The sequence below is a fragment of the Mesoplodon densirostris genome, chromosome 19 (genome assembly GCF_025265405.1).
Source record: "Mesoplodon densirostris isolate mMesDen1 chromosome 19, mMesDen1 primary haplotype, whole genome shotgun sequence".
Taxonomy (NCBI): domain Eukaryota; kingdom Metazoa; phylum Chordata; class Mammalia; order Artiodactyla; family Ziphiidae; genus Mesoplodon; species Mesoplodon densirostris.
Window position 1 is genome coordinate 38,364,970 of NC_082679.1, and position 11,954 is coordinate 38,376,923.

At 46.1% G+C, this 11,954-nt stretch overlaps 1 protein-coding gene across 1 annotated transcript; it reads left to right on the forward strand.

Moving 5' to 3' along the window:
• The first annotated feature begins 3,570 nt into the window (after positions 1-3,570).
• On the forward strand, positions 3,571-10,959 carry ARL2BP (ADP ribosylation factor like GTPase 2 binding protein). Its single transcript, XM_060083602.1, has 6 exons — positions 3,571-3,943; positions 4,681-4,742; positions 6,669-6,775; positions 7,990-8,075; positions 8,297-8,393; positions 9,272-10,959. The coding sequence occupies exons 1-6, from the start codon at positions 3,906-3,908 to the stop codon at positions 9,371-9,373; spliced, it is 492 nt and encodes a 163-aa protein (XP_059939585.1). The 5' UTR covers positions 3,571-3,905; the 3' UTR covers positions 9,374-10,959.
• The last annotated feature ends 995 nt before the right edge of the window (positions 10,960-11,954 follow it).

Consider the following 11,954-nt stretch of genomic DNA (forward strand, 5'->3'; position numbering starts at 1 on the left):
CTAAGATTTCACAACTTTCATTGGTGCCTGCTGCTAAGCTTCCAAGATACTATACTCTCAGGTTTATACTTTCCGGGGTAGGACAGAATCAAGTATTAGAGTTAAGAAACAAGGTTAATCACTTATTCATCCGGCAAACCTTTATTGGACACCTAGTATATTCTGGGCACTGCACCTATATGGTATACAAAACAGATCTGTTCGTGGCGCTGACATCTGGTAGTGGGGAGAAAACTATTTTTTCCTTATTGTAATAAATTTTTGGTGCCCTGAAAGAAAATAGGGTGCCTTTGAGAAAGAACAAGGGGAACCTAATTTAGATGAGGGGAAAGGGAGAAAACTCACTGAAGGAGTAATATTAGTAAAAACTTAGAGGAGGGACTTCCCTGGTGTCACAGTGGTTAAGAATCCGCCTGCCAGTGCAGGGGACACGGGTTCGAGCCCTGGTCCAGGAAGATTCCACATACCACGGAGCAACTAAGCCCGTGCGCCACAACTACTGAAGCCTGCGCTCCTAGAGCCCGTGCTCCACAACAAGAGAGGCCACCGCAATGAGAAGCCCGCGCACCGCAACGAAGAGTAGCCCCCACTCGCTGCAACTAGAGAAAGCCTGCGCGCAGCAACGAAAACCCAACGCAGCCAAAAATAAATTAATTAAAAATAAAGAAATAAAAAGAAATCATAAATCCATTTTAAAAAAAAACTTAAAGGAGGAAGTAGGACCTAGGGATATAGCCAGGCAGAGAGACTGAGGACAGGCTTCTAGGACTGGGTAGCTAGGTGAACACATTATAGGTAAAGGCCTTAACTAAGGAGGAAAGGAGCTCAGTAGGCCCCAGGATCAGATGGAAGTCCCCTGAACTAGTAAGGCAGGAACTGAGTGGATAGAAAAGCATGCTCCAAGGTTGGAGAGGTCTGGGAACTGCTCGTGAAGGCCATGTTCAGGATTTTGTATTTTATTCTAAGTGCGATAGAAAGCAAAGGAGTTTAAGTATGGAAATATGCCTTGATAAATAAGTTTAAAATATGGCTCTGGCTTCTATTTGGAGAATGGAATTGGAGTGGGGTTGGAAGTGGGGCAGGGCGCCACAGTATAGAGAACAAGCAAAAAATGGAAATAATATAACCAGTAGGGAGACTTTGAAGTAGTCCAGCAGAGAGGTAAAAGTGGTCTGTAAATTCAGTGGAGAGAGAAAAAAGTAGATGGAAAAATAGGTAATTAGTAGTAATTTCTCCAATGAGTCACTGGGGAAATGACCCCGGGGTTCCAGCCAAAAAGATTTTAAGAATTGCTGTGTTTTTTGAATGATATTGATAGAGCAGGATAAAGTCATGGTGCCATTTGCAGAATGCCAGAGAATGATGATTCAGTCACAGAAACCAAAACAATTTCATTAGCAGAAAATGACTTTTGCATGAATTTCAACCATCTTGATTATATAACCAAGAAAACTAAGTAAGATAAGCAGTTTCCAAGATTGTCCATTTTCTTGCTATTTAGTCACATAAAACAATTCTTAATGCCAACCCAAAATGAATGAAGAAATTATTATTAATGGAAAATATTTCATATATACAAGTGAATTTTCTATTTTTCTACAAAAAGTCTGCCATTCTGTTTTCAGCAGAAAAACATCATGTTCTGATTTCCAGGAATATTATTTGACAACTTGGGGATTGGGACCATACATAACTTGATGGTTAGGCTCTTAGGAGTGGGGCAGACCCAGGTTCCAACCCCACTATGCCGCCTATTACCTGTATGCAAGTACTTCTACGCCTTAGTTTCCTAATCTGTAAAATGGAGATAATACTTTTTAGAGTTTTGGGGTTTTTTCTCATAGGGTTTCAAGTATTTTAAAAGGAAACAATGTGTTTTTAAATGTGTAGCACAATATCTGGCACATGCCTGAATAGGTGGGTACCTATTATTCTTTATTCCCATTTGTTCTTAGAGCCAGAGATGAAGTGGACTAAAGAGGGCCACAAATTCTTTGACATTCCTCCCATCTATAAATGAAATTTCTGCCCCCTCCCCTTAAATCTGGGTGGGCTCTATGTTTGCTTGAAAAATTGAATGCAGTGGAAGGGATACTGAGCCAGTTTCCGGTCCCAGGCCATTGAGTGACTGGCAGCTTCCACGTCCCGTCTCTTGAAATATTTGCTCTTGGACCTAGCTGCCATGGTGTGAGAAAACCCAAGCATCCATGGGAAGACCTATGTGGAGAGGAACGGTGACCACCCCCCACCTCCCAGGTCCTCTGTTCAACATCCACAACTGAGCTACCCCAGCCAATACTGATTTGCCAGCCACATGAGTAAGCTTCTTGGAAGAGGCTTCTCTAGCCTCATTCCAGCTGCCCTAACTGATGCCAAGTGGAACAGAGACTAGCTGTCCCTACCAAGTCCTGTCCAAATTGCAGACTAGAGAGCAAAATAATTGAGTTTTTTTAGCCAATAGTTTTCTGGTGGCTTGTAACAGCATTAGATAACCAGAATAGATGAAATCAAGTTTCCTCCTCTGCTCTGATCCCATATATGTATCAGCAGTAGAACGTGTGGGCAAGTTCATTTAGTCCAGCAGAAGTAAGTGTGGTTTATAGAGAAAGTAGGTCATGAGGAAATTGCTGAGTTTGCCTTGAGCTGTGTGACCAGTGTTTGACTTACAGAACTCGGTCCAGTTATTCAGCAAACCTTTCTGGATGCCTGCCTTCTACTTGGTGGTAAGCAGAGGTAGTATCTCTGAGAATTGATCTCACCCTGGACACAACTGTGTCATGGTAACCATTTTTAGTTCCACATCCCACTGATACATAATTTATGTCCATTCAAAAATGTCAGTTTATTCAGGCTGGCCATCTGACCCACAGATCAAACTTAAGCCGTACCTAAAATTCCTCTAGACATGTACCAGACATTTGGCCAAAAAATAAAATGCAACCGAAGCGACACAATGTCTAGTGATCCAATCAGGAGAAAACAGATCTAGGGTATCCTTTTGCAAAATTCGTCAGTTTTGGAGGGGGACTTTTCCTGGAGCAAAGTCACCTGATATAGTTGCTCAAAGTGGTTCTGTCAACTTTTATCTTGCCTAATTACCCAAGAAACCAGTTAGTGCCGAATAATCTTCTTGATGTGAATATTATATTTATGATGTAAATTACAAGACCTCCACTTCTTGCGGTGGGGCGATCCTTCCACGAGAGGGAGTAACTGTCTCGCAAATCAGAGGTCTTCATTATCTGGCTCAAAAGCTAAGGGATTGGCTCAAGAGATTTTCGATTTACAGTGCTCTTAAAACCCGCTTTAAACGACTTAAGCTTCATCTTAAATCTTGTAATTCATTCCAAGTTGCAAGTGAGGAAATCGAGCCTCTTTCTGGGCTTGGATTCCTTCCTCTTCAAAATGGGGACTACGTCAGATTTAATCGCCCCACAGAGTGAGTATACGTCAGAGAGCCCCTGACCTGCTCAAAGAGGTCCAACTTCCGTTCGCGACCCTCCATCCCTTTCCCTCACTTCCTCTCTCTATCTTTGCCCCGCCCCTGGCGTTTGGCAACACACGCCTGTCATTGGCTGCTGAGAGCCCCGAGACGGCGGAAGGGTCGTGGAGGCCTTGGTGACGGGAGGCGGGGGGCGCGGGAAAGGACGCCGGGACCACGAGGCGGCAGCGGCGACTTTAGTGAGGCCCGGCCGGCGTGTGGCAGCAGCCAGGGAGCCTGAGGCCGGGGCATCGTGCGCAGGCGCTACTCGGTTGGGCCGTGAACCGGCCGAGGCCTCGGCTGCAAGGCCTTCCCGATGCCGGGTGGGGCTCTGCGGAGCAGAGCGGAGGCTGCGCACGGGCCTCGGGCGGGGTAGAAGCCCGGCGGGCCCGCTGCCCCGCGCGCGGTGGATGGGGCGGCGGCGATGGACGCCCTAGAGGAAGAGAGCTTCGCGCTGTCCTTGTGAGTGACGCCGCCCGAGTCCTGGAGGCTGAAGGCCGGGGATGCCGGCGTTTGGCCTCGGCCTCTGCCTCCACCCTGCGAAACCAGTGTCCCCGGTGTGGGTGGGAGACCAACAAGACCCCGCCCCAGTTCCCGCGGTCGATTCTGCCGCTGCGGCGACCGCGGGGTTCAGGCCTGTAGAACAGGAGTGCAGTGCGGTGTCATGCGATGATACACGCCTCTGTCACAATGCCCCCCGCCTCCAATCCTTGGTCGTCAGCAAAATCTGGCGAGTTTGAGCTGCAGAGGCCCGACCACGGGCCAGAAGACCCTCCACCACCACTACCCCCAGGGACTCTAATTGCCCCCCTCCCCCGGCCAGTGTCTTAACAGCACCAAGTTTACGCCCGCCCACAGCAGATTGGTGTGGGGTGGTAGCGAAAATGCGGTGAGTAGAACCCCAAGGAAATAAATGCGAGGAGCCTTAAGATGTCCTCAGTGAGCCTTTGCTCCTTTTATTTGTCCCTGTTGTAAGTCCTTGGGTCGTATCATGTTTCATGAAAGTGGAGCCATTGCATTCAACTTTGATGTCACAGATGTGTCAAATGTGTTTTCTTCTGCGTGACATTGCTGAATTAGACAGTAATCATTAATTTTTGAAGCTAGTTGATGGGAAGTTCATTTGAAAATGTCCGTAATACATTTTGAAAAAAAAAGGAATTATCTGAAACAGCTCCTAATCCAGGCATATTTTTCAGCTCTTCCGCCTCTGATGCAGAATTTGATGCTGTGGTTGGATATTTAGAAGACATTATCATGGGTAAGCTTCCTTGCCTGTGCTTTTTAGGTTTTAGGCCCTTGCTTTTAAGGATGTTGAAATCCATTTGGAGAGTTAATTTTCAAAAAGAGAGAAAACATGAAGCTGCATGTAATGTTTAATGTAACGTACTGTAATACAAAGTAAGCCTTACTGTGCTTTGCTTTACAGGCTACAGCCCCTACTTCTTTAAGTAACTAGTAACCATAGATTCAGTCCCCTGAAGGGACTTATTCAGGTAATGGGGCACCTTGAAGTTATGGGGCTCTTGGCAAAACTTCAGAAAATATTAACCTAGTTTATTTCAGAGAGTAAAATCAGTTTTTAGTCTTGAGTTTTAATATTTTGTGACATAAAGCACAGTGTAATACTGTAGCCATTGGGACTTCCCTGGAGGCGCAGTGGTTAAGAGTTTGTCTACCAGTGCATGGAACACGGGTTCGAGCCCTGGTCCAGGAAGATCCCACATGCTGCAGAGCAACTAAGCCCGTGTGTCACAACTGCTGAGCCCGCGAGCCACAACTACTGAAGCCTGCCTCCTAGAGCCATCGCGATGAGAAGCCCACGCACCGCAAGGAAGAGTAGCCCCCAGCTTGCCACAACCAGAGAAAGCCTGCACATAGCAGCAAAGACCCAACGCAGCCAAAAATTAATTAATTAATTAATTAAAAAATACCATAGCCATAGCACACATGTCCATGAGGAACAAGATGTCATACTTCAGCTGGGTTCTGAGTTCGAATTTGTGGATTCATTTTGGCATCCATAAGTCCTGCTAAGTAATAAGCAGTAATAGGCACCAACCATTTAAGACAAATATGTGGGAGAGAAAAATTTGAGAAAATCTTGTCTGTTGACTTTAAGTTTTCTGAGAATTAGGAAAAGAACACTGTTGTTTGGTGTTACTAGCTGTATTTCTTAGTCTTGTTTAGTGAAAAATCATTGACCAAGTTTTTATACCTTCGGATCCTGTAAAGGTTCATACACTTAACTCCTAAATGCAAATGTATCACTGTTAAGATCCCATGTGGATCTGAGGATTTCTGGGGAATGCTGAGGAATACTTTCTTTTGGCCTCTATGAGTAACCTGTGTGCTGTGGGAAAGCCCAGGGTATTTATTCCAAAGTCTAGGTCATTTATGAAGCTTTCCTTTTATTTTTAGAAGTTATATTCTATTTGGTTGTTAAAATACCCTAAATACCGTAAACCTTAATGTTTGCTATGAACCAATCTCTGTACATGAATTCTCATCTAAATTCCACCTAGCAAATCTTATAGGATACTCTGATCATCCTCATTTTTCCAATGAAGAAACTGGGGCTTAGAGAAATTAAGTAACAGGCCGAAGGTCACACAATTGTAAGTGGCTGAGGTGGGACTTGAACCCAGGTAGTCTAGCCTCTATCAGAGCCCATCCATTTAATCACTACACTGTTTACACCACTGCTGCTGAAATTATATTAAGAGAACCCTTTGTGGAGTTCCCAAGCCACCCTGGTTAAAGTGGACTAGAGGGGGCTTCCCTGGTGGCACAGTGGTTGAGAGTCTGCCTGCTGATGCAGGGGATACGGGTTCGTGCCCCGGTCTGGGAGGATCCCACATGCCGCGGAGCAGCTGGGCCCGTGAGCCATGGCTGCTGAGCCTGCACGTCCGGAGCCTGTGCTCCGCAATGGGAGAGGCCGCAACAGTGAGGCCCGCGTACCGCAAAAAAAAAAAAAAAAAAAAAGTGGACTAGAGGATAGTGGTGGTTGCACAGCAGCGTGAAGGCTCTTCATGCCACGAAACTGTACGGTTAACACCTTCAGCTTTCCCCTCCTAGAGACTAGCCATCCATAAAGCAGTTCTGCTGACATTTCTTCCTGCCTGTTTATAAATCAGAATGGTTTTTAGTCTCCACTAAAAAGTACATTTTTCCTATTGCGGTTCAGATGATGAGTTCCAGTTATTACAGAGGAATTTCATGGACAAGTACTACCAGGAGTTTGAAGACACAGAAGAGAATAAGCTCACCTACACACCTATTTTTAATGAATATGTAAGTGGATTCCTGTTTCTCTTACTGGAGATTAGGATTTCTTTAAATTATGAATTTAGGATCAAATGATGTTGAAACCTGCTCAACTTTTAAAATCTGCCATCAGCACCCTGCCAGGAAGCCTAATTAGAATCTGATTTAGTCTTCATCTCCTTTTGTTTTCCTGTGCACAGTTCTTGGGGCTGTTTTCCAAATACTTAATGACTTCGTCTTCTGTTTTAAAACATGTTTGGCTTTATCATAATCCTGCTTTCAGTTACAGTATGTACTTACATACTTTTGACCTTTTGGCTTTCACACGCTATTTTTTCCTACTACATAATCCAGTCAGGTATGCACGACTGTTAGATAAAAGTGAAAACTGGGCTTCCCTGGTGGCGTAGTGGTTGAGAGTCTGCCTGCCGATGCAGGAGACACGGGTTCGTGCCCTGGTCCGGGAAGATCCCACATGCCATGGAGTGGCTAGGCCCGTGAGCCACGGCCGCTGAGCCTGCGTGTCCGGAGCCTGTGCTCCGCAACGGGAGAGGCCACAACAGTGAGAGGCCCGCGTACTGCAAAAAAAAAAAAAAAAAAAAACAGTGAAAACCAAGACCAAGATCACTAACTAGTTGGTGGCAAAACCAAGACTAGAACCCAGGAACCTCGACTCTTGACCCCTTGGGTCTTTGCACTATGCCAAGGCCTCACGCGGCCTCCTGTTATGGTCTCATCTGTCCGAGAAGAGGTTTGAGCCTCCAGGACTTTCTTCCCTTAACACAGAAGTGTGGCAGAGTCGATGAAGGTTTCTTAAGCCAAGCCTCGGCTTTTAAGGAACCTGCGATTACCTCCAACTGTATGCTTTTTTATATGTTCCTTCCGCACAGATTCCGTCTACCCAGGCAGAAAAGCCCCCACTTACGTCACTCCTCACTTCCTGCCGTGGGGAGTGGGAGCCCTTCTGCTCCCTATCCCTACCCACCTTGGAGCATTCCTCTTGTTACATCGTAGTTACCTGCAAATGCCTCTCCCACGGGCGGGCCAGGGCACAGGGGGTGTGCTCACTGAGGACAGGAGCTGGCTTTGGGTTCTCTTTGGTGCCCCCAGCACTCGGCGGGGAGCCAGGCACACAGAATAGGCTCCTAGGAAATGTTTTCAAAGGGCTGGAGGACAGGCTTTCTGAAGAGGAGCTTTGTTTTCTTAAAGCACAGTCTGACCAAGATCCTTTCCACTGTTAGATTTCTTTGGTAGAAAAGTATATAGAAGAACAGCTGTTGGAGCGGATTCCTGGATTTAACATGGCGGCTTTCACTACAACTTTACAGTGAGTTGAGCTTGACTCTGCTTTTTTACGTCTTTTTACCCTCCTCCTCCTCAACTCTGAAAGAAGACCCTCCCCCTTGTTTTCCTCAGTGCTTGAATATCAAGCTTTAGAGCACTTGGTTAGGTCCTGGGTGGGAGGCCCTCCAGACCTTTGAGGGAAATCTCGAAGAGACAGTCTGTATCATCATTCATTCATGAAGCGGCCACCCTTTTCTTTTGCAGGCACCATAAAGATGAAGTGGCTGGTGACATTTTCGACATGCTGCTCACGTTTACGGATTTTCTGGCTTTTAAAGAAATGTTTCTGGACTATAGAGCAGTAAGTTCCTCTTGTCTGTTTAGTCACAGTGAACTGCTTAGAAAGTTCCAAGTAGACCTGTCGAGCACAAACCACCCGCTGTGCTCCTCTCTGTAAGACTGGCCAGTATCAGCCCAGCAGTGCCCAGCAGTGAGTGACTCAGCAGAGCGAGCTGCTGTCCTCTGCTGGCCGGGGCCTGGGACCCTTACAAGGAATTACATTCTCATGGTTTTGGTGAAACAAGTCCCAGGCACCTTATAGGGTTCCCAAATAATCAAAAGGACAAAGCCAAAAAGCAGGTCTAATTGCCTTGCTTTTCTTGGAATGCAGGTTCTTAATAGGAAAAAGAAATGTTTTTCAGTGAAGAGAGGTCTTTTTTTTGTTTCTTTGGCTGTGCCTCGTTGCATGTGGGATCTTAGTTCCCCAACCAAGGGACCAGGGATCGAACCCGTGCCCCCTGCAGTGGAAGCGTGGAGTCTTAACCACTCGACTGCCAGAGAAGTCCCCAAGAGGTGCATTTTTTTTTTTTTTTTTCCCCGGTATGCGGGCCTCTCACTGTTGTGGCCTCTCCCATTGCGGAGCACAGGCTCTGGCCGCGCAGGCTCAGCAGCCATGGCTCACGGGCCTAGCCGCTCCGCGGCATGTGGGATCTTCCCGGACCGGGGCACGAACCCGTGTCCCCTGCATCGGCAGGCGGACTCTCAACCACTGCGCCACCAGGGAAGCCCAAGAGGTGCATTTTTAAAGAGTGACCAGCTCTGAATAAAAATGCAAAATCACATACTCCCTCTTCCTCTGTGTTCCCTGGTGGCCCACCCTGAACACCTCCTTCCCCGTTATGAGCTAGAAAGGACTTTTTTTTGTCTCTTGCCTCTTAAAGTTGCTCTCTTCTCGTGTAGGAAAAAGAAGGCCGGGGACTGGACTTAAGCAGCGGTTTAGTGGTGACTTCATTGTGCAAATCATCTTCTATGACAGCTTCCCAGAACAATCTGCGGCCTTAGGTCCCACCTCCAGGTAATGGGATCTTTCTAGACATCACCAGCCCAATAGACTGGGAGAGGCTTTGGCTGATGATGTCAGAAGAATACATCTTGGAATGACTGACTCTGTTCTGCAACTCTTCGTTAATGTTAAGTATTGATGGGTCAGAAGAAAATGACCTGACCTTCGTGGGACACGTTCTTGTCTTCAGTAACCCTAGTACTCCTCCCTGAGTAGACACCTCTTTCAGGAGCTTCTGAGTCTGGCTCCTGCACCAAGCCCAAGTCCAGCATTCCACCTGGGGGGGCACTTCCCCAGCATACGTGTTGGTGTGTCCATGTTGGAAGAGCCCACCATCACCAACTCTCTTGGCCCAGCAGGCCTTGCATGTCCCACCAGGCTTTCTGTGCACTCACAGCTTTTCATATGGGTCAGAGTTTCAGTCCTGCAGCCTCTGGGCTTTTTGACTGGGAGTATTTATCTAGGGTTTAACGCAAGCTAGGTGCCCATCCCGAGATTTCTGAAACTCCTACTATCACAGATAGTCTTGGCTGTAGGAATCGACTTAGAGAGTTGTCCTTTACCTAAAAAGGTACTTGTGAAAATCAGTTCCTAGTCTTATATGTACAGTCCTTGTATCACTTCACTGTCTTCTCCTGGTCCTGATGTAGTCCCATTGTTTCTATAACTCGTTTTTATGTTTTTGAAAACACATTTTTATAGATGAATACTCAGGCTAACCTAGTGGATATAATCTTGGAACTTCCATGATTACCCACTTAAAGATCAAAGTATTATATTGCTGTGTGCTTTTTAGCTGTTAGTGCTATGAAAGCAAAAATGCTTTCTATGTTGGTGTTCCTATTTTACTGGGCACCAATGAATGTATGCTGGAAGTAGTCTAAAAGGTTTCCTTTTCTTAGAGCATGTTAGAGTTTGTGTAGGTTTGCTTAAAACCCTTTCTATGGGTCTTCCCTGGTGGTGCAGTGGTTGAGAGTCCGCCTGCTGATGCAGGGGACACGGGTTCGTGCCCTGGTCTGGGAAGATCCCACATGCCACGGAGCAGCTGGGCCCGTGAGCCATGGCCGCTGAGCCTGCGCGTCCGGAGCCTGTGCTCCGCAACCGGAGAGGCCACAACAGTGAGAGAGGCCCGCGTACCGCAAAAAAAAAAAAAAAAAACCTTTCTATGTAAAACAGCTCCTTAGGTTTTCTGTTGGGGTGGGGGCTCTGCACTTCCTTCTTGCTGTCAAAATAATCCCACCAAGATCGTGTTCCACTGGGCTAGCTCAGTAGGAGATAGCAAACAGCTTTACTGGTCATCTGTCTGCTTGGATTTAGTACACTGGTTTAGTACAATGTTTGATAGAACATTACTGACCAGAAAACATGTATGTCACCTCTCTAGAAAGAAAAACTATAGTAGTTCAATTCCCAATGTGTACCTTAGTTGTTTTTTTGTTGTTGTTTTTATTTTTAAAGTAAAAATAAGAATCTCTACTGACTTTTCACTTGGCTGTTCTGGTTTTAAAAGATGAGCTAGCTGTAGGCTGTGCGTTTTTTTGTACCAACGTGGCGCTTATTAAATACTTTCGTACCATGAGTAAAATTTCAGGTGTTTTGAAAAAAAAAAACATCATTCTAAATGAGTCATCCCTTCTTTACTATTGCTGCTGCCATCAGGTTATCAGTACTTTGGTCTTTCAAGACGAAGGCTTTTTAAAACACTTCCTCTCCTGGCCTTGCCTACCCTTCTTGCTCTTTTTATAAACGGGACTGCCCATCGCAGGCCAGGCATGTTGGAGGCACTTGATGAAGAATCCCTCTATTCAGTCTGGCTGAGAAAAGGCAGGTGGACAAATCCAAAGATGAAATTATGAAAAGTGAACAAAAAAAGGCAAATGGTTCTTTTTCATCCTTTTCCACTCAGAAAAAAAGCAGGCAAGTCCGTTGTAGCTTCATTAGAAAACAGGCATTAGAAAACATTAGAAAACAGGCTTTCTGATTTTTTTAAAAACAAACTAGAATTCTCTCCGTCTGCTCAGGAACTTAGGTCATCATGTGCCACCTTCAGAGGGGCTCAGGGATGGTTGGGATGAGAAGGCCCCACGTGCAGGCCCAGCCTCAGGAGACATTTGCCGCCTCCTATTGCTTAGGCCTCCTCAGCCATGGGAAGCACTGTTCGCCCAAACTGCAGGGCCAGGGGCTAACGACTGGGGGATGCATTGGCCTGAACCAACAGGTAGTTGTTTGACAAAGTGTGTTAACATCTCCACCAAAATAGGCTGTGTTTTAGGTTGTCAGAAACCTGGTAAGACTTGCCAAGGATTTTGTTTTCTCTTAAGCCTCAAAAGAAAATCGGTTGGGCTTCCTCAAAACTATCCTCTCATGGCTTAATTCTAGAATGACTATAATTTGTCATTCAGTCTTGAGACACTGGAGAGTAAAAAGGGATGCTATTAATTGTGACACCAGGACAACAGGCACAAACTAGGCCTGGGACCCAACTGGAACATGGGTATCAGACTTAGTCCTCCCCCACCACCCTTCGCAATGGAATAGCTCATCTGCAACTGTTTGAATCTAGTTACATTTTAATTGTTC

Excerpts from the sequence above, each read along its gene's own strand:
- ARL2BP (XM_060083602.1), top strand. The coding sequence starts at position 3,906 with ATGGACGCCCTAGAGGAAGAGAGCTTCGCGCTGTCCTT. Across the intron at positions 6,776-7,989 it reads CACCTATTTTTAATGAATAT|ATTTCTTTGGTAGAAAAGTA; the intron begins GTAAGTGGATTC and ends TTCCACTGTTAG. Across the intron at positions 8,076-8,296 it reads GCTTTCACTACAACTTTACA|GCACCATAAAGATGAAGTGG; the intron begins GTGAGTTGAGCT and ends TTTCTTTTGCAG.